The sequence below is a fragment of the Oppia nitens genome, unplaced genomic scaffold (genome assembly GCF_028296485.1).
Source record: "Oppia nitens isolate AA-2021 unplaced genomic scaffold, nextdenovo-longstitch-racon4-pilon3 scaffold18_pilon_pilon_pilon, whole genome shotgun sequence".
In the NCBI taxonomy this organism is placed as follows: domain Eukaryota; kingdom Metazoa; phylum Arthropoda; class Arachnida; order Sarcoptiformes; family Oppiidae; genus Oppia; species Oppia nitens.
In genome coordinates this window covers 916,122-936,795 of record NW_026533197.1, presented here as the reverse complement: position 1 = coordinate 936,795, position 20,674 = coordinate 916,122, and the positions used below count along the sequence as shown (strand labels likewise).

Below are 20,674 nucleotides of genomic sequence, written 5' to 3'. Positions count from 1 at the left end.
TCAATCAAATTCATTATAATTAACGATCAAAACTAAAACTTTAATTAAATGTTAGTCTTATTTAACACATAATTGATGAGTCAATTGATGGCAACAGTTGTCACGTGACTCRATACAAGTCAATACAAATAGAAAACACATTGATTTGACCACACATTTGATGATCAATTGATTTGACCATTAATTTGGTGACCAATTGTTTGACTGATTAATACCTAAACAATACAATCGACTACAACATGAATATCCGTTGCGCTAAAGTAAGGATCAAAATGAATACAATAGTAAACTAAATAATAATTAAATTAATTAATAATAATATTTGAATTATTTTTGATGACAAATGGGAACCGTTAGCCATCAGACTTGATGAATATGCAACACTGCAATCTATTGTGTTTGCCAGAGAACTATCAGATGAAATACTACTTTTATCACGGCTTGTCGTGGCCTCAACTCTCATATGTTGCCGAAGAYGAAAACGGCGCGATTGTTGGTTATGTTTTGGCCAAAATGGAAGAGGACTCGGATGACGACCCTCACGGACACATCACATCACTGGCGGTCAAACGATCCCATCGACGACTTGGTTTGGCCCAGAAATTGATGGACCAATCGTCACGTGCGATGATTGAATCATTTAATGCCAAATACGTCTCACTTCATGTCCGCAAATCAAATCGCGCGGCTCTTCATCTTTACCGAAACACATTGGGCTTTCAAGTCAATGAAATTGAGCCGAAGTATTACGCGGACGGTGAGGACGCTTACGCCATGAAACGTGATTTAGTAGACTTTGCGCGCATTAATAGTGTGAAACCAGCGGATCCCAACTCTTTCTGGGATTCACACAAGTCTTCGAGTAAAACAAATAAAGACAAAGAAAATGAGTAAAATGTTTCGTATCTTTAGTTAATCTAAACTTGTTTTAAAGTTTTAATTTTTAATTAATTTTCATTGACATATAAAATAAATAATTAAAACCATCCGGTATTTAGAATTTTGTACAATAATTTATAAAATATGWTTTTTTTAATAATTATAATWATATTTATTTTGTATAAATTTAATACTTACTGACCTGAATGTCAAAATTTGTTAATCTGGCTATAGTTTAGACCTCTATRTTGAATAATGTTATGTTATATACAGTACAATAATATAAATTACAAATATATTGTTAATTACTTCAAATTACATTAATAACAAGATAAAATTAATTTAACTACAAATATAAAAATGCAAATTATATAAAATAATTAAAATTAATTATATGAAAGAAAACACGCCGATAAAAATCAATGTATATATTAGAGGGGGGAACCGAAGAGTTTTTAGGAACCGCAACCGAACCGTATCTCAAAGACAGGAACCGCAACCGAACCGAAACCGAAAATCCTGAACCGTAACCGAACCGTAACTAAAACTTAGGAACCGAATGAAACCGGAACCGAACCGTAATCTTACATAAATTAAAAAGTGGGCTTAAAATCTAAAAAATTGATTTTCATATTTTTATTTATTGTTATAAAATACGGTTAGAATTAAATTAGTATAAGTTATAGTTATTATATTTATTATAATATATAAACTTATAAATATAATTTTATAACTAAATTAATAATTAATTAAAAATAGATAAATTTTAGTTAATAAATAATTAAAAATAATAATTAATAGTAATAATTAAAAGTTATAAATAACTATTTTTTAAATGCAATTATAATATTAATATAAAGTAATAATAGTTAAATAAAAATATTTAATAATATTAACAACAGTATTTCTAAAGATAATTTTATTTGTGCTATTAATTTAAACTCAAATCAGTTTTTAATTAAAACCGTTTTAAATCTAAAACCATTTTTAAAACCGAGATATATATATATAAAGACAGAAACCGAAACCGAACCGAAACCGAAACACAAAAACCAAAACCGTGAAAAAACCGTTTCGGTTCCGGTTTCATTCGGTTTTATAAAACCGAACCGTTTCGGTTCCTCCCTCTAGTGTATATATAATAAAATCTATTAACTTTGATGAATTGATTGAAAAATATAGTTAAATTTCCGATTATAGATACTTTAACATTACAATAGTATTTATATAGTAAACATACAGTTATAGTTTATTTTGCAATATTAAAATATGTTCGRAAATTTGTYAAATTAAGTATATTTTTCAATGAATTCATCAAATTTATAAATTTTATTATACATATACATTGATTTTTATCGTAGTGAACTAAATGAAAAATTATGCTAAATTATAATTTYAATTATTAAACAAACTTTTTTTCTTGATTGCAATATTCTATGTAATTTCATAGATTGTTAAATTACAGTTATACTGTATGTACTGTATAAACCACATTAACACAATAATAATAARTTGYAGATGCTTTAAATTATAATAGATTGTAATACTTATTACTATTAATTAACTATTAATAATATAAATTAATATTTCAATACAACTTAAATTTTTWWAAAATAATTACAGTAGTGATCAATTTTTTTAATATTTTTAATGATTTGTGGCGATTAAATATAATAGTAATTATTTAATTGTTTCAAGTATTATATATTGTGTTTTATAAAATAATTTAAACCATTTATTGATTTCATTTAGATATGATGTTATTATTGTTGATTTACAAAACCATTGAACAACCTCTTAGTGATACTTTTCCTTTAATTACAGTCTCGCGTTCATTACATTCRTTAATCGCCAAMAGATATAGTTTTTCAGTAGATAATGGATGCCTTAAAAATAAAATAATAATAATATTTTTTATTAGTGAATAATATAAAATTGTGATAATTATAAGACATTAAGTATACCARTGACCAAAAGTACAACCCATGTCTATATTATTATCATAATAATGACATTTATTGTTGATTCTTATTGAAGGAATATATTCATAGATATCGACTTTTGAACAAATATTAAGCAAAATAACAATCCCTAAGAATCCAGAAGTCGGAGGATTTCGAGGAATTTTATTTGCTGTTGATTTCTGAAGCAAATCCCATGATTTCCAGATAACGTGTGGATCTAATATAGCAGTTGTTTCGTTGACAAACATTTCAACTAATTGCTGATGAGATTTAAAAAATAGATTACTTTTGTTAAACCATTGATTAAATCTTGAGTTATAATCAGATGCGTCCCAAACAATCTTAAGTCCTATTCTGTAGAAATTTTTTGATAAAACTCCAAATTTTTCATTTAATAAAATTTGTGAATTTAGTAAACGTATAGTTGTTTTAGAGCCGACATCCTTCTCATAATTAATTGTCGGCGCGTTATTAAAACGCATAACTATATCGTGTGAATCAATTTCTTGTCCTAAATTTGAGTCAATCATTGATCCCGAACTCATAACTATAGCACATTTTGGTCGGACACTAATACCATCATTGAATGCAATTAATTCATCAATAGTTTGATGAATAAAATCTTGTGGGACATCAAAATCGTTAGATTTTACAAGAAATTTGATATCAATATCGCAAATGTTTTCAACACTCGGTGGCAATGAATTTGATTTTTCTTTAAAATTCACTTTATATTTGTTGATATAATTCTTGTCAGACATTATATATTTAATGAGATCTGATTCAGATCTTCTTAATCTTGCAATTAAATGATTATGAAATCCAATTAAATCTTTATCCGACATATTATTAAATTTATTTAATATATAATCATTTGATTGAACATTAAATTTAAATTTTGCTTTATTTTCGCTTTTAACAAAATATAAAACATTTTTAAATAATTTATTATGTGATGTGAACATAGATTTTTGTAAAATATTAGACAAAATTATATATAAATAAATAAAAACTGTTATTACAGTTATTATCGAGAATAAACATAAAGAATATCCTAATAATCGCATTATTAATATAAAAATAAAAGTTATTAATTTATTTTTTAATAATATAATTAAMATAAAATTTAATTCACTTCAGATTTCAAAAAGATATCAAAAATAATTTATTAAACGATTATTAAAATTCTAATATAAATTCTGTACAATTGACTCAAATTAAATAATAGGCGCTATTTTCAAAATATGTAAACAAAATTCATTTATTTTTGTGAGTAGGAAAGTGATAAGTGATATCTTGTTTGTTGTACTAACGTATTAATTGATAATATAATTTGTGTSAATAAAAATATAATCATAATTATATCCATTGTTATTTCAATCGGTAATACATAGAAACAAAATATAGCAGCTGTTTGTCGGAATAAATGTATTGGAAATTGTATTAAAACTGATAACAATACAAATGCAAGTAATGCACGGATTCTGGTGAATAGGTTTCCCAAATATCCTAAGTATAGGCGAGGAATTTCAATCACTATTAATATTGTCAGTGAAGTTATGGCTAAAAATTGATTAATTTCTGACAATTTGTTCAATTTTATAGTCATTGAATATAATTGGCATACAATCCAAATGGGAGTAAAATAGCAATTGAAATAAACTGATAGCTGTAGCCACAGATTTATAAGATAAACATYACTTTTGAAACTTGAATCCAATATCAAATCTTCAAAATGTTCACTTAATTCACACATTATTATATATAAATTTATTTAATTATTATTATTATTATTATTTATTTGATAAAATGACTAAAATATTGTTTGTATTAAAAAATTAAAGAATCGGTTGCCATCGATACTATCATAACAAATACAGTAAAGTAAAGTTTGCTTAAAAGTAATATAATAATAATTTTTAATAAAAGTCTATTTTTATTAATTTTGTTTAAACTTTTATTACATATTTTAATTATCTGTAATACATTTAACAAATATATAACAAAATATGTGATATGTTTTTAACATCTTTCAAAAACTTTATACAAATCAGGAAGTGTTGTGACAGCAAAAAATGTCGAGTTATTTGACACAGACTTTGATGGACATAAYATTTGTTTATATTTTGGATAAATAAGAGTCTCAAACATTTTGGCCCATTTGTGATGTTCATCATTGGACTCAAATTTATTTGGAGGCTTTGCGTAAAAATTGGCCAAAATTTTACCAATACTTTCAAARCACTCCTTCTCTGATTTCCAGTTAACRTCTTGAGCTAAACAACAGAGAAATTGTGGTAAATAACCAAAATTAGGGACAWAAGAGTCCAATATTTGAGGCAAACTAAGTAACTCTTTTTGTGGACTTATATTAATAGAGAAATAATCGGAAAGCATTTCACTCTTTTCCATAAGTATTGTCTCAACAAATATTGCGTCCAARGGTTGTGTCTGAGAGTTATTATTCAAATCATTAAGATATGGCGCTATTATTTCAGATATAAGCAATGGTTTAGCAAATTTGATTTGTTCAAAGTTTGCAAAATCAATGAGATATAATTGATAAAATAAGTCTATATTTAGATTAACCGCATTAACCAAAAATAGTTGGGTATTGTATTGAACTAAAATGTATGTCTCGTCAGCACATCCAACAAAAGTCGAATTACAGATAATATTTTGGAAATTACTATCAGTTTCTTCAGAAACATTATTGCGAAGTAAAATAACACTTTTAATCTGATATCTCTTCTCTTTCTGTTTACTTTTTTCGACTGAAATAAGTATTCATTAATCTTTCGATCTTTACTATCAGTTCTGACCTGCTTTTGAGGTCTTCGAGAAGTMATTTCTTTATTTATATTCAYAATTTTTGGACTTTTATTAACCTCAGCAACAGATGSGTTATTTCGACTCATAGATTGACTTTCAGATTGACTTTCGATAGATAACTGTGAAGACGACATATTAAATAAAGTGCTAATATCTTCACTTAGAAGTCGACTCTCCTTTCCTTTAGTTAATTTGCTTTCAATGGTTTCAACTAATTTTCTCACAAATTTCTTGTTCGTGAAGAAAATAAACTTCATTTTTAGTGGGATGAACATTGACATCAATGTTATGCGACTCTATCTTTATGTCCAAATAAACAAATGGATGGCAACTCTTTAAAAGATAATTACTGTAAATCAAGTCAATTGCTTTCTTTAGTGTTTGACATTCAACTAAGCGATTGTTTATAAATAAAATAAATACAAAATTCTTTTGATGAATATTTTGATTTGAAGTAAATCCAGTCATCAAGAATTTAAGTCTTGTCATGTCTTCAAATGATATTTCAATCAAATTAGTGGCAATGTTTGGTCCATAAAGTACTCTAATATTATCAATAAGACTATTRTCAACATTAGTAACCAAATCACAACTTTCGCCCAATTTTTTCAGTGAAAATGAAACCCTATTCGAGTAATTGATTGCATATTTAGTTAGTAAATCGATAATCAAATTATATTCGTGTGAAATATTATTTAAAGCCTTTCTTCGCAACGGAATATTATAAAAGAGATTTTCGACAGTAATTATCGTTCCGTTATTAGCGGCCAACGGAACGGCATCTGACTTAGGCTTTCCGTCAATGAATTGTATTTTAAATCCACACATTTGTGAATCAGTTTTGGTGACAATAGTCACATAAGATATGTGACTAATTGAAGCCAATGCTTCGCCTCTAAAACCATGTGTTTGAATGGTTACCAAGTCTTCAAACGACTCGAGTTTAGAAGTGGTAAACCTTTCACAGACTATATCCAAGTCTTCTTTCTGTTAATTAATTATAAACTTCTTTAGTTATGTTTTCACTAAACACAAGCATTTATTATATGTAAATAATCATTACTTGAATACCACATCCATTGTCTTGTATTATCAAAGTTTTCATTCCGCCATCTTTTATGGTCACCTCAATGGACGAACAGTTGGCGTCCAAACTGTTATTAAAAACATTAATAATTAACAAATAAATAGTAAATTAATAAYAATTATTATAAAACCTGTTTTCAATCAACTCTTTGACAACATTTACTGGTCTATGAATCACTTCTCCGGCAGATATTCTGTTGACAACTGTTTCGTCTAACTTTCGGATGACTTTAGGATAAGACTTGTTTAATGAAGACATCGATTATTAGGTAAACAATGAAACAACTAATTCATTCAAATGACAATCAAATGACTAATGTTTTCATTTCAAACACTAATTRTTTGCGCTATAAATATAACCTATAGTTTCTATGACAACCATTTAATAATWATTATWATTATTTTATTAAAGTATTAATTTTGATAAATATTTATAATTTATATATAAATTTAATATTTTGTGTAATTGTCGACTAAATACCTGATTAAACAATCATTTCAATTGAAATCAATTTTTTAATAGTATTTTTCAATTTAATTATATATTTAGTAGTCTTTAGATAATGTCTTTGATAAATGAGACCAACGATGGCTTTATTAGTGTTTATCAAACGAGACGAAGAAAAAACAGAAATCGTTATAAATATCAATCAAATGAATTGTCGTTCAAATTATCAACAAATTTGAAGCACATCTCAACACAAATGGTAGACTCGAGGACATTGATAAACGTCTTAACCTATGTGTCAAACATCTGTCTGATTGTCATTTTGTGGACAATGTTTTRCAATCGCTTTACAGTTGTTTGAAGACAAATAAAACTTTAATTATTAATAAAATATCACATATAGTATGCTATGGTTTGGGAAACTTCTTGACAAGTATTGATTCATTATATCAATTGGCACTTCTTGTTAGTCTAAAGAAATCATTTGCCAAATCTCTCAAAATYTCAATATTTGATCCAATTTTTAGTGATATTGAAACAGATTTTCTTAAAAATAATTTACAATTTAATGTATTGAAAGTTAACAATCACTGTATTCACTCAATTGATATACAATTGGATCAAATGGTGATGTTTTATATGCCTCACTGCGATAAATGTCTATTTAATAACCTTTTGTGGTCCAACTGGACATTAAGTCAATTGAATCAAATGGTGATATTAGGCAATAGTTTTAATACAATGATTGAAACAATTGGATCCCAAAGAGTGGCAAAACATGAGTTTAAATATTTATTTGCAACGACTTTATGTGAAGAGTTTAAAATATGTTAATTGAAAGACCAATTGACAACAATTTCAATCCAATTACTGTTTTCAGCGATTTTTCATTTCATTCATTTAAAACAAACTCAATTAATGAAGAATCCATTGAAAATTGGTCTCAAAAKGATAGACCCAAATATAAAGATATATCGGATGTTTTGTAATTTTTGAAACAATAATTATATATTTTAATGTAAACTTTTTTAAGATCTTTATTAAAACATTATAATTATTTTTCTTCAAATGATAATTGAAATAAATGCAAACTAAAATAATATTTCAATTAATCAATCCATAAAATAAGGCAAACCATTGTGAGAACGTCTTCGGGTAAGTATTTCATAGCCGGTATCTGTAACCAGAAATGTCTGTTCAAATTGAGCCGATAGTTTGCCATCTTTGGTAACTGCGGTCCAATCATCGGGCCAACATTCATCCCTCCAGGTTCCCTCTGATATCATGGGCTCAATTGTAAAACAATGACCTGCTTTCATGACACCCATAGCCTTATTCTTTGCATAGTGAGGTACTTGAGGTGCCGTATGAAACAAACGATGGATTCCTGTTTCAATATACCGGTAAGTATTASAAATACATTCAATAATTTATCTGATATTCACAATACATACCGTGACCACAATAGCTCTTAACCACTGAATATCCCTGACTTTGTACGTGTTTTTGAATAACATTTCCAATCTCTCGATACTTTTCTCCCGGTTTTATTAGTTCAATAGCCTAACAATTAATTAAACAATTTGTCAAAATGTGTTTAGAAATTACTATATAATGATATATACTTTCTGTAGTGATTCCCACGTAGTCTTCACCAATCGTTTAGCCTCTTCKGATACATTGCCCACAAAAAATGTTTCGTTGAGATCTCCATGAAATCCGCGATGAAATATAGTTATATCGACATTACATAAGTCTCCGTCTTCTAACGGCCGTTGATCTGGTATTCCGTGACAAATCACTTCATTAACTGAAGTACARCACGATTTCGGGAAGTTGTAGTAATTCAAAGGCGAAGGATAGCAGTCGCGTTCAATACATGCTTCGTGAACGAGTCGGTCCACTTCATCTGTGGTCACRCCTATAGCAATGGCACTGTAGGCCACATCCATTACTTGACGCGCCAAAAGACCGGCCACTCGTACTCCTTCAATCTCTTCGTCGTCCAATACTTTTATATGAGTGGATCCTTTGATAGATTGTTCGCATTTGGATTCACCCAATGGGTGGTCAGCATAATCGGGTCGCTCGATGTGTTCGGCAACTGAACGCTTCAATGATAACGGATAGACTGGTCTTAAGGGTCCTGTAAAGTCATAATTAGGCCACGGATTGTATGTCTCAGCAATTTTATTATTATTATTATTAGTTGTCATTAATGTCTTGTGGATCACCTTATGCTGAGACCAATTCTTTTTGAAGCACTCTTGAGTGCAAAAAATTGAATCATTTTTACCAAATTTTAGACAATTTGGACACAAGAGGCTGAAAGAGCCCGAAATTGAACACCCGATGCATGTCTTGGCCACGGCTTCTGTATTCATCTTAAGAGTATCTCATCGATGGTCTATGTCTTCAACAATGCATTGCTTACCGATTGACTCATTATTATAGTGTTTATTGTATTTCAATGTTGTCTTCAATTTTCAATATCATTAGAAAACTCATTCACATATATAATGACATAATTGAGTCAACATTTGAAACCCCAGATAAACATTATATCAATTCAATACATATTCAATACATTACTCTTAACTCAAACCCTTTTATTAATAATACGGTATACGAAAGCATTATAATAGTCTGCAATTGATTTATACATTATTCAATTATATAATGRTATTAATGTTGGCTCTGAACATGTATTATATAATTGTATTAATATATAATTTGGTTTTAAATTGAAATTTAATTAATTGATTAATAAATTTGTGATTATTTAATGAAAATTAGTTTATAAATGTTTATATCATATATGAAACCAATTGTTGACAAGTGATGATCATTGGATCAAATAAACAATAAGAACAATGAGATCCAAGAAGAATGTCATCAAAATGTTGTCTGATTTGTCTTTAGGTCTAAACGGGTCTCCATATCGACAGTCACTGAAGATTATTCAATCCTTAATCACAGATGTAATCAATTATTGTATTCATTGTTTAAATTATTACTAAATTACTTAAAATTTCAATTATATTACAGAAGCGGACAAAGTTTGAAAAGATTTGGTGTCAAACATCCAAACAACCCATCGTTTTTGAAGAGTATGACATTTATTTGATAATTGTATTTAAAATACAAAAATTATTTATAATCTGATTGTTTGGTTCAGCGGAAAGATATACTTCAATAATCACACCCATTGTCTCTCTCTGTAAGTAATGTATAATCAATTGTCGACTTTTGCCAATAAATGACATTAAATTTATTGTAATAATAAAATCCTTTAGTTGTGGTTACGATAGTCTTCCGTCAACTTTATATAAACTTAAGAAGAATACAAAAATTAAGAAATTTGAAGACGTCTTTATATATAGCGGAYCAATTGTATAGCAATTATATATTTCGCTATATTTTTGTTTATTTAATTTATTTCTATTTTATTGTTAGTACACTACACCACTTCCACGTGAAGATTATAAACCATATTTTTTTGCCCTCACTTCTGATAATTGGCTTATTAGATATGATAACATATCAGGAAAAGTGATGCAAAAGATTTATTTGGGATCAGTTCAGAGATATAGCTTCCGTCACATAGATTGGGAAACACAGGGCGAGACTATTGTCGTTCAGTCAACACTTTTTCCGGGTATACGGACTCCAAATCAAAASCTGAGAGTTGTTCAGGCGGTCGCTGTATTCAAGATTATGCCCATTAGATTTGTGGCCCTCTTTGAGATCAATCAAACGGTTAGTAATTTGCATTAGATTTGCTGCTATTCAGAGTTACTGTCTATCGGTTGACGCAAATAGATTCAAAATATGTATCAAACAGTATTATATAACTTTGTAAATAAAAACATTTTTAACAAATATTTCATATTRTGGTAAGTTTTGATATACAGTMTATACTGTACACTAATTTTGTGAATAATGTGAATGATTAGAATTATTTTGATAATTTTAAATACAATCATTAGTTACCGGTAATCATTTTTTTAAATAAAATTGATTTAAATTATCCTGAACAATTTATTAATTTTTAAATAATATTAAGGATAAGTTAATATGAATGWTTCAATAAAATTTATTTTACATTTAATATGAGTTTTTTTTATTGCAAATAGATTTTCGGCAAAGAAGTCAATAGCGCCAACATATCAGAGGGACTATTGATTGTGGGAATAGGATCTCAAAATAACGCAAAAATTCGTATTTATAGTCTCAATGAAATTATTAAAGAAACAAATTGTTTATTTGAAGCGAGTCTTAACAAGAAATGTGATGATTTAGGGGGAAAAGTTGGTGAATACCCGTTTGGATTGCCATTAAATTATAAGGTTTACTCATATTTTATTGTTTTTTTCTATAAATTTAGTTATAATTGTTTAGATAGCAACAGTTCCTCCGGTTTTATTTGAGGTTAGATGTAGTGAACAGAATCTACATTTCGGTGGATATCCATTTCATTATGTGTTCAACCCGTCACATACTGCAGGAGTGTTTGAGGTACGAGACGTTGCAACCAATCAACTCTTAGAAAACGGTTGTTTTGATGTCCCCAACAATACCACAGAAGCGGATACATTAAGTTTTCATTCAGATGATAGCGGAAGACTTATTTATGAATCGGCTAATTATATCAAATTTTATAAAATTTTTAATGAAAGTAATAATAAAATAATTAGACAACAATTTGAATTGAAATTCAAAGTTAACGATAAAAACATAACCAATGGTCGTCTTTTTATTACAAAAATTAATGGTCAACGAAGAGCCGCCAAAAATATTTGTTATACTGAAAATCCAGAGGTTTGTTAATAAAAATTAATTATCTATAATTGAAAATTTTAATTAACGGCAATACTACTACTACTACTACTACTACTAATAATAATAATAATAATAATAATAATAATAATAATTAATAAAATTATATTATTTTTAGAGACAAATTCTGGCTTCAGATTTTGAGAATGAGTTGGAATTGTTTTTATTGTTGGGAATCAATACTACCTCTAGAAAGAAGACCAACGGAATGATTACTATYTGTGATAACGAAACGGGAGAGACGTTACATGAGTTTCAATTAGGACTGACTCTCGATGAAGTAAACATTGATTTATTAATATTTGTCTTTTTCTATAAATTATTAATTTTACGATTAGATGTCTGACTACAGCCTTATCATGGATTTGGATACAATAGTAATAACAAACAGAGAGATTGGTTCCAATAAATTTGAATGTCATATATACCGTATGACTAGAGATAGTTATATTAATTGTGAAAAGTTTGTATATTTTACAAAAAATAATAAATGTTTAATTATTAACTTATATTAATTATTTAGTGCACTTTTACCCGATCCAAGTGATGAAGATCTTGACCCACGAAAGAGAAAATTCAAAGACAATTCAAAGATTTGATTATTAAATATATGTCAATACTGTATAAAGCGATACAAATATATTATACTGTATTTTATATTAATTTTTTAATTAATTTATAAATGTTATACATAAAAATTATTAATCAAATAAATGTATAATATATTTAATAATAAGTAACACTKTTCATTTTATATTTTTTAATAATAAGTGATGATRTTTGATGTGAGAATCACTATTATATWATAATATGAAAGAGAGTTAAATAATTTTATWAAGATTTTTWATARTTGATGTCAAACATTATAATAAAAATTTATAAGTTTTTACTTACTTTGACAGCACTTTGACAATAATTATCTACAGTAATGTTGAATAGTGTCCACAAATCATAGATAATTGTTGTCATAAGTGCTRATTTTAAAGTAAGTAAAAACTTATAGAGTTATATATAGAAAATTGCGAACATTTTTAAGTAAACGATACATCTGTACTGTACTGTAAATAGAGTTCTRACAACTTTTCAAGGGAGGGAAGTTCCCTAATAAAATCCCTCCAATTTTCCCGGAAAATATTTTATTTTCCCTGCCTAGATTGTTAGAATAATAATAATAATAAAGGATAATATAAATTTATGATAGTTTATATTTCTACAATAAATAATACAAAAAATTAATTTTTTGTATAAAAATCATTGAAATATTGTATTCAATTTTTTACGTTTAAGTTTATAATTTACGAATAGATAAAATTGAAATTATTAAAAAAATATTCTTTATATATAAATATTATATTATATATTATTATGTATTTGATTGTTAATATTTTCATATATAAAATTTATAATTTCATGATTATAAATATATAATATAAAATTATTAATTTAGATATTTTATGAAATTATTTGTCATCTTTTAAATATTTGCCATAATATGACACAATTCATAACAATATTATTTGTTTCATATTCTTTAATATATTTTATCATTTCATTTACCAATAATGTTATTTTAGACTCAACTTAAACATAATTTTATCGATGACTTAATTAATAATTTAGTTTCAAAATATTTGAGACATTATATAATATATATAATTTTAAATATTATAATTATAATAAAATATAATTTTAATATTAATTTTAATTTTAAACAATGCATTTGTAACCAGTTGACAATGCTAGAAAGCATTTCCAGACGAACTCATTATTATTATTATATTTATTATTAAATTATTTCAATCTTTATATTCTGTTACTAAAAATATAAAAAATTTTATACTACTTTACTATATCTTATTTTTGATGCTTTATTCAAATCAAAACTTAAAAATCTAAAATCTAATTTTTTATGTAGTTTTCAGCCAAATTTTCAAAAAATTTTATTTCTGAATCCAAAATGTGACTATCATTTAGATTGATTATAGTATACTTCAATAAATAATTATAAACAATAAAAAATAGTTAAATATAWCATTTTCAGTTTTAATATGACATATTTTTACAAAAGTATTGAGTATTTGTTTAAAATTAATGTTTATGCAAATGAGTAATCAAAATATTAATTAATGAAAGTTTATTTCAACTTGGTAAAAAATTTAATTATACATATTATGTGTTTAAGTGTTTAAGTGTTTAAGTAGGCTATTTTTAAAAAATTAAGCTATTATTACACTTAAGGGAATATATATTATATGTTGTAGTAATGATTTATTCAAATTTGTATTATATTTTTAAAAAGTTAATATTAAAAGATATTTAACTTTAAATTGTTAATAAATTATATTTTTAAATGTCTCTAATTTGAAAATTATTTAGACATAGTTTATRTGATATTCATATGAAAAAGTTATTAATGACCAGTTATAAAAATAATCATGATAGTTTATTAATATCTATAATATAATATTACATAAGTTAATACAAGTGTAATACAGTATAAATTTGATGATACCCTGAGTATTATAATTTGAAGGTCTTTTCCAATACTATTCATCTGACAACTGGTTTGTTTGATGTTATATTTCAAACGCCATGAAACTTAAAAATAAAAAAAAACTTGATTTTCACAACAAATAACAATTTATAGTATTAAATGATCAGAAAATTTCCTATCAATTTAAATATTGATATACAAATGATAACACATGTGTTCAATAAATTTATGTTAAAATTACTTGAATTATTTTCAATTGTTTTATATTAAAATAAAGTAAAAATGAATGTAATCTCTAAAAGATATTCTAATATTACTTTAATTTCCAGGTATTTAATTAATAAAAGATTTTGATAAATATGACTATTTATTAACAAAAAATTACTTAATTTTTAGAAATGTATTGAATGAAAATTTTGTCATCAGATCTAAAACTAAAATATTATTAAACAATGTTAGAGAAGCACATAATGTAAAGGCATTGAAGAGAGTGTTGATTGCAAATCGTGGAGAAATAGCGGTTCGGATAATGAAAACGACCAGAAAGTTAGGTATTGAGACAATAGCTGTTTATTCAGATGCCGACAGACATTCATTACATACAAAATTGGCGGATCAGTCCTACTATATCGGTGGCTCCCAATCCAATCAAAGCTATTTAGACAAACAAAAAATAATTAACACCGCGATTGCCGCCAATGTTTGTGCTATACATCCCGGGTATGGCTTTCTCTCAGAAAATGCAGAGTTTGCTGATATGTGTGACAAACATAATATTATATTTATTGGACCGAAAGCTGATGCCATAAGAGATATGGGCATAAAGTCTACATCTAAAGTTATTATGTCAAATGCAGGAGTTCCAGTTGTTCCCGGATATCATGGAGATGAACAAAATGATGACTATTTGTTAGAAGAAGCTATCAAAATAGGATTTCCAGTTATGATTAAAGCAATTAGAGGTGGAGGTGGAAAAGGTATGCGAACTGCACTAAAGGAAAGTGATTTTAAAGAGCAATTAGAGTCCGCCAGAAGGGAAGCCATCAAATCATTTGGTGACGACTCGATGCTTATCGAAAAATTTGTGTCAAATCCCAGACATATTGAAGTTCAAGTGTTTGGCGACTCATTTGGAAATTATGTTCACCTCTTTGAAAGAGATTGTTCAGTACAAAGAAGACATCAAAAGATTATAGAAGAAGCGCCGGCACCGCACATAACACCACAAACTCGACAAGAGTTAGGTATGGCTGCTGTCAAAGCTGCTAAAGCTGTTAATTATTTGGGCGCCGGAACCGTTGAGTTTATTTATGATACAAAAGAGTCAAAATTTTATTTTATGGAAATGAATACTCGTTTACAAGTAGAGCATCCAATCACTGAAATGATTTCGTCAACTGATTTGGTTGAGTGGCAGCTAAGGGTTGCTGCGGGAGAGCCGTTACCACTCAAACAAAGTGATCTCACAATAAACGGACACTCATTTGAAGCCCGAATTTATGCTGAAGATCCTGAAAATAATTTTATGCCCGGAGCCGGTCAAGTGACTCAAATAAAAACTCCCGTTCCTTCATCGGATGTAAGAATAGAAACTGGTGTCAGATCTGGTGATGAGGTATCAGTACATTACGATCCCATGATTGCCAAACTTGTAATTTGGGGACACAATAGAGACAATGCTCTGAATAAATTGAGACAATGTCTAAATGAATACAATATTGTTGGACTTAAAACAAATGTTGATTTTTTGTTGAGACTTACAAATCATCGGGAATTTAGAAACGGAAACGTTTACACAGATTTCATCAAAGATTACTTTAATGACTTGTTTGCCAAAACAGAGACAACAAATGAGATGTTGTGTTCAGCAGTTATGGCACTTATTTTACAAGAAAAAGTATCGCTAATGAATCGCCAAAATATTTCTTGTGAACCATTGTCTCCATTCAATTCATGTGATAACAAACGTCTTCATGAAATACCAATCTTTCGATACATTAATTTAGTTGATTCCCAACAAACGTCTTTTGAAATTAAAGTGAAACTCAATGTCGACAAAACATTTCAATTGACTGTTGGTAATCATATAATTGATAATATTGAAGCTGATTATGACTTAGACTCTAATAATTTAATTATTGATTTAAATGGCATTAAAAAGAAACAAAGAGTTCTAATAACAGACAATCAAATATCTATTTTCAGTAAAGAGGGATCAAATAGTTTTAATCTAATAATTCCTGAATATTTGCGGACACAAAGTGCAGAATCGGAATCGGATTGCAAATCAATATTGTCTCCAATGCCTGGAATTATCGATAAAATTCTTGTATCTGAAGGCCAGGCCGTCAAAAGTGGAGACAATCTTCTAGTTATGATAGCCATGAAAATGGAGTACGTTATCAAAGCCAATGCCGATGTAGTCATCGATAAATTATTATACAAACCGGGAGATAATGTCCCAAAAGGTGCACAACTATTAAGTTTTAAACAATAATTTTTTTATAGTATTCTACAAAAAATATATTTGAGTTTTATTATACTTGTTTCAAATAATAAATTTTATTATAAATAAATTGATTGCAAATTAAATACAAAATCTATAACTTTTTTGAAAAATGRAAAAAAACAAAATATAGTTTAGACTTTAATCTTTGAACTWCATTTGCAATTAATTTACAAATATAAATCTCATGAAATTTAAATAAATAAATAAAGTTGTAATAATAATAAGTTTAAAAATGTACTGTAAGTTAATATCGTGAAAAATTATGACTAATTGACTGAATGGACACAAAGTTTTCCAAATCATAAAGAATTRGATGTTTCATCAAAATTGTCATCAAAAACGACAAAAATAACAGTAATATTGTCGAGAGAGCCCCGTCTGTATGACTCAAACACTAGATTTTTGGCCACTTCGTGGGCCGTATGYGTTGTATTGCTTTGTTTGACTTTAATTARTGATTCCTTTGCAAAGGCAACGGCCTCTTCATTAGTAAATGTATCCCAGAGGCCATCAGTGGCCAGAATCATGAATTTAGGCTGAATATCATTCAAGTTAAACGTGAGAATATCTGGTTCAGCGATAACCATATTTGTGTCTTTTAATGGATAGTCACCCATAGCTCTAGAAGTGGCTAAAATACCTGCCACTCTCCAAACACCATTGAATTTGATGAAACCTCCGGCTTCTTTGATACGTTTGTGCTCTTTTAGCTATAGATTTATAATAAGTAAGTATTGTATAAATATAATGATGTCTTACTTGTTGTGGTTTGTGATCAAATGATAACGGAATAGTGGCTCCTTTGCCGTCACAAATAACAGCTCTCGAGTCGCCAACATTAGCCACAATCAACTTATTTTGAGCCACATTTCTCAATGCAATCAATGCAGTACTGCCCGAGACGTCACCTTTTTCTTTGCTATCGACAACTAATTGTCGGTCTATTTCTAAGACCTCTTCAGTGACTATTTTGGACAATGAGGTCACAGTCAGTGCTTCAAAATTGTACTCTTTTGATGACTTGTTACTATCACTTGACTCACTCATAGATAGCTTAGACTTTGGATCATCTTTTATACAAAAGTCGACTGAATTTTTTGGGAAATCATTTGGTGAATCAGTTTTGGTTATCAACTCTTCTACTCTTTTACGGATCGCTTCGTATAACTTTGACTCTACATATATAGCGGCGCTCTGTTAGTCAAAAATAAAAACATTTTTACTTAAATTAAATTTCAATTTATATTAATTTCTAAGCAAAGAATAAATATTATTTAATACATAAATACATAAAATACTATCTATTAGTAAGTTAATTAAACTTACTGTAGTTATTACAGTCAAAATTTATTTGTTAACAAATTTAAAATTAAATTTATATCTATTTTTAATAACTAAAATAAATCAATAAACTGCTTAAATAATATTAAGTTCAGTAATATCTTAAAAAGTCATTAAAAATAATTGGAAAACACATAAAATTCAAAATAAAAACTGTAATTAAAAATACAGTCAATTAAAGGTAGAGTTAGTTTAGTGTATATAACTATTTGATCCTTTTGTGGTTCAAATGGGAAGTGATGATGGATTTAATGCATACAATCATGAATGACAAGTGCTATCTAATCATTTGTTACGACTAATGCACTTAAAAATGTCTGATCCCTATAGATATACCACAAGAGATCAACTAATTATTAGTAATAAGTATTAAACCATATATTATATCATATATACTATAATATTATAAAACACTGTAGACATACATCTCCTCCGTGTCCATCAAAGACAGCCCAATACTCAATGCCTGCACGTGTAGTGTCGTTGACATACGTGAACCTGTCCTCCATCTTAGGCCTTCTGCCTTGAATGGCATAAATGCCGACATAACTGTCCTTAAATTCATCGACAATATTATCACTAACTATACGCGTAATGCACTCAACATTTGGCAAAAATGCTGACAAAGCGGTCGACACAATAGTCAGTCCAATATTGACCCGTTTGGCCAAATTGACGGCCGACCGAAGCGCCGATTTAAACCAATACTCAAATACATGACATATAAGCGCTAAAATCAATATCATTGAGATGGCCACCAATGTCTGCGGTCTCATCACAAATGACACCAATTGGTTGCACCACTCCTTTAGGACCGGTTTGACAAACAAATCACCGAAATTGGCCACCGATTGGGACAATATCTGAATGTGCGATACAATTGTTGACCAAAACAGCTCGTAGTCATCTAAGTCRTCATCCATTGACATCACATTAAAGTTAGTCAAACATCAACTTARTTATCAAAAGTGGTATCAGTTGTCACAATGTCTTGGGATGTGATTATCACTACAACTAATCGCATGAAACCTCAAAACAAATCTAATTCATTGCATACACAACACAAACACATAGATATATCATAGATTGCACTTAATATATACATATAAATTGTTTAATAAATATAYAGTATATTATTGTACTATAATAGCAATAGTCATATCCTATAATATATTGAAAGCTCCGCCCCTAAGCATTAAACGTTATAAAATTGAATCCACGAATACACTAATGTGTTATTGAGTGTCATTTTGTGACATTGAAAACAAACTAAGTTCACTTGTTGTTTAAGTACTTTTAGATTTAAGTTAATACATTATATTCAATAAAAACGACAGTCATAAATAGTACCAAAAGAAAATTAAAATTAAATATATAAATACTATTATTCAATGGCTTTATGAGTGCTAAACCATTACAATGTGTAACACATGTAGTACTTAATGGCAAACATTATATCAAACAAACAGTTGTTGTCTTCAATATMTTAACAATAAGTCCATCAATCGATGGCCAACAAGAAGTCGGTGTTTGGAAGTGGACTCGATGTTCAACTTAAAGTACTTCCATATATTTGCAACGACCAGAAACCAGAAGACATTATGAAGACATTGAATGGAATGTCTTTGAAGACTTTGGAGACAGAGTTAAGCAAAAAGAGTGTCATTAAAGCAGGTTTTGAACAGAACTATACTGTGGAACCATTTCGTGTCAGTCGAAGAATGAAAAAGAAGATGAATAGACAAGAAAGTGGTAAAACGTTAGGCAAGAAGTGGTTCGATATGAAGGTTGCAGATGTRACTGAAGAAGTGAAAAATGATTTATTAGCTCTAAAGTACCGAAAGGGTTGGAATAGAGACAGATTCTACAAGAAGAATGATAACAAAGCATTACCAAAGTTCTTCCAAATGGGAACTGTTATCGAATCCAAAGCAGACTTTTATCATTCAAGAGTTCCTAAAAAGGATCGAAAGAAAACACTTGTTGAGGAACTGTTGGTCGACGCGGAGTTCAAGAAGTATAACAAAAAACGATATTCACAGGCTTTGGCTGAAAATCCATATTATTTGCGAATGAAAAGACATAAACAAAAACAACAATTGAAAGAGAAAACAGAAGACAAAAGACATGAAAAAAGACAAAAATTTAAGAAAAACAATCGAAAAACTACTAATAATTAGTTTTTTTAATTCCRTTCAAAATTACGAGTCATTTGTCATAAAATTGAATTTAAATAAATAATTTTTTWWAATTATATTTAAATGATTTAATTATAAAATATT

The 20,674-nt window shown here is 28.0% G+C and overlaps 9 protein-coding genes across 9 annotated transcripts; 5 read left to right on the top strand and 4 right to left on the bottom strand.

The window, feature by feature from the left end:
* Positions 1 to 69: 69 nt before the first annotated feature.
* LOC128965810 (N-alpha-acetyltransferase 10-like) lies at positions 70 to 988 on the top strand. The gene is made up of 2 exons (XM_054312584.1): positions 70 to 260; positions 358 to 988. The coding sequence occupies exons 1-2, from the start codon at positions 240 to 242 to the stop codon at positions 892 to 894; spliced, it is 558 nt and encodes a 185-aa protein (XP_054168559.1). The 5' UTR covers positions 70 to 239; the 3' UTR covers positions 895 to 988.
* A 1,665-nt stretch (positions 989 to 2,653) lies between these two features.
* LOC128965847 (beta-galactoside alpha-2,6-sialyltransferase 2-like) lies at positions 2,654 to 3,688 on the bottom strand. The gene is made up of 2 exons (XM_054312625.1): positions 2,844 to 3,688; positions 2,654 to 2,765 (listed from the first exon to the last, which is right to left on the bottom strand). The coding sequence occupies exons 1-2, from the start codon at positions 3,686 to 3,688 to the stop codon at positions 2,654 to 2,656; spliced, it is 957 nt and encodes a 318-aa protein (XP_054168600.1).
* A 1,177-nt stretch (positions 3,689 to 4,865) lies between these two features.
* LOC128965796 (uncharacterized) lies at positions 4,866 to 7,138 on the bottom strand. The gene is given in 5 exon segments (XM_054312565.1): positions 4,866 to 5,623; positions 5,626 to 5,899; positions 5,901 to 6,662; positions 6,739 to 6,829; positions 6,893 to 7,138. Coding segments are annotated over 5 exon segments (2,013 nt in total). The 5' UTR covers positions 7,021 to 7,138.
* A 146-nt stretch (positions 7,139 to 7,284) lies between these two features.
* On the top strand, positions 7,285 to 8,043 carry LOC128965846 (SRR1-like protein). Its single transcript, XM_054312624.1, has 2 exons — positions 7,285 to 7,525; positions 7,573 to 8,043. Exons 1-2 carry the CDS (start codon positions 7,325 to 7,327, stop codon positions 8,041 to 8,043), a joined length of 672 nt encoding a protein of 223 aa, XP_054168599.1. The 5' UTR covers positions 7,285 to 7,324.
* Positions 8,044 to 8,314: 271 nt separating this feature from the next.
* LOC128965800 (methionine aminopeptidase 1-like) lies at positions 8,315 to 9,724 on the bottom strand. The gene is made up of 3 exons (XM_054312570.1): positions 8,835 to 9,724; positions 8,664 to 8,772; positions 8,315 to 8,596 (listed from the first exon to the last, which is right to left on the bottom strand). The coding sequence occupies exons 1-3, from the start codon at positions 9,591 to 9,593 to the stop codon at positions 8,322 to 8,324; spliced, it is 1,143 nt and encodes a 380-aa protein (XP_054168545.1). The 5' UTR covers positions 9,594 to 9,724; the 3' UTR covers positions 8,315 to 8,321.
* Positions 9,725 to 9,980: 256 nt separating this feature from the next.
* On the top strand, positions 9,981 to 12,647 carry LOC128965845 (DDB1- and CUL4-associated factor 17-like). Its single transcript, XM_054312622.1, has 10 exons — positions 9,981 to 10,190; positions 10,258 to 10,319; positions 10,388 to 10,429; positions 10,506 to 10,602; positions 10,666 to 10,968; positions 11,346 to 11,558; positions 11,611 to 12,030; positions 12,167 to 12,328; positions 12,387 to 12,511; positions 12,572 to 12,647. Exons 1-10 carry the CDS (start codon positions 10,083 to 10,085, stop codon positions 12,645 to 12,647), a joined length of 1,608 nt encoding a protein of 535 aa, XP_054168597.1. The 5' UTR covers positions 9,981 to 10,082.
* Positions 12,648 to 14,688: 2,041 nt separating this feature from the next.
* On the top strand, positions 14,689 to 17,039 carry LOC128965844 (methylcrotonoyl-CoA carboxylase subunit alpha, mitochondrial-like). Its single transcript, XM_054312621.1, has 2 exons — positions 14,689 to 14,871; positions 14,939 to 17,039. Exons 1-2 carry the CDS (start codon positions 14,825 to 14,827, stop codon positions 17,037 to 17,039), a joined length of 2,148 nt encoding a protein of 715 aa, XP_054168596.1. The 5' UTR covers positions 14,689 to 14,824.
* A 175-nt stretch (positions 17,040 to 17,214) lies between these two features.
* LOC128965799 (protein phosphatase 1L-like) lies at positions 17,215 to 19,522 on the bottom strand. The gene is made up of 3 exons (XM_054312569.1): positions 18,818 to 19,522; positions 17,811 to 18,245; positions 17,215 to 17,761 (listed from the first exon to the last, which is right to left on the bottom strand). Exons 1-3 carry the CDS (start codon positions 19,319 to 19,321, stop codon positions 17,351 to 17,353), a joined length of 1,350 nt encoding a protein of 449 aa, XP_054168544.1. The 5' UTR covers positions 19,322 to 19,522; the 3' UTR covers positions 17,215 to 17,350.
* A 262-nt stretch (positions 19,523 to 19,784) lies between these two features.
* LOC128965808 (deoxynucleotidyltransferase terminal-interacting protein 2-like) lies at positions 19,785 to 20,652 on the top strand. The gene has a single exon (XM_054312581.1). The coding sequence runs from the start codon at positions 19,901 to 19,903 to the stop codon at positions 20,570 to 20,572; it is 672 nt and encodes a 223-aa protein (XP_054168556.1). The 5' UTR covers positions 19,785 to 19,900; the 3' UTR covers positions 20,573 to 20,652.
* The last annotated feature ends 22 nt before the right edge of the window (positions 20,653 to 20,674 follow it).

Bases quoted from the DNA above. Each gene is read 5' to 3' on its own strand.
- LOC128965844 (XM_054312621.1), top strand. From the start codon at position 14,825: ATGAATGTAATCTCTAAAAGATATTCTAATATTACTTTAATTTCCAG. The intron at 14,872-14,938 runs GTATTTAATTAA...CTTAATTTTTAG, and splicing joins AATATTACTTTAATTTCCAG to AAATGTATTGAATGAAAATT.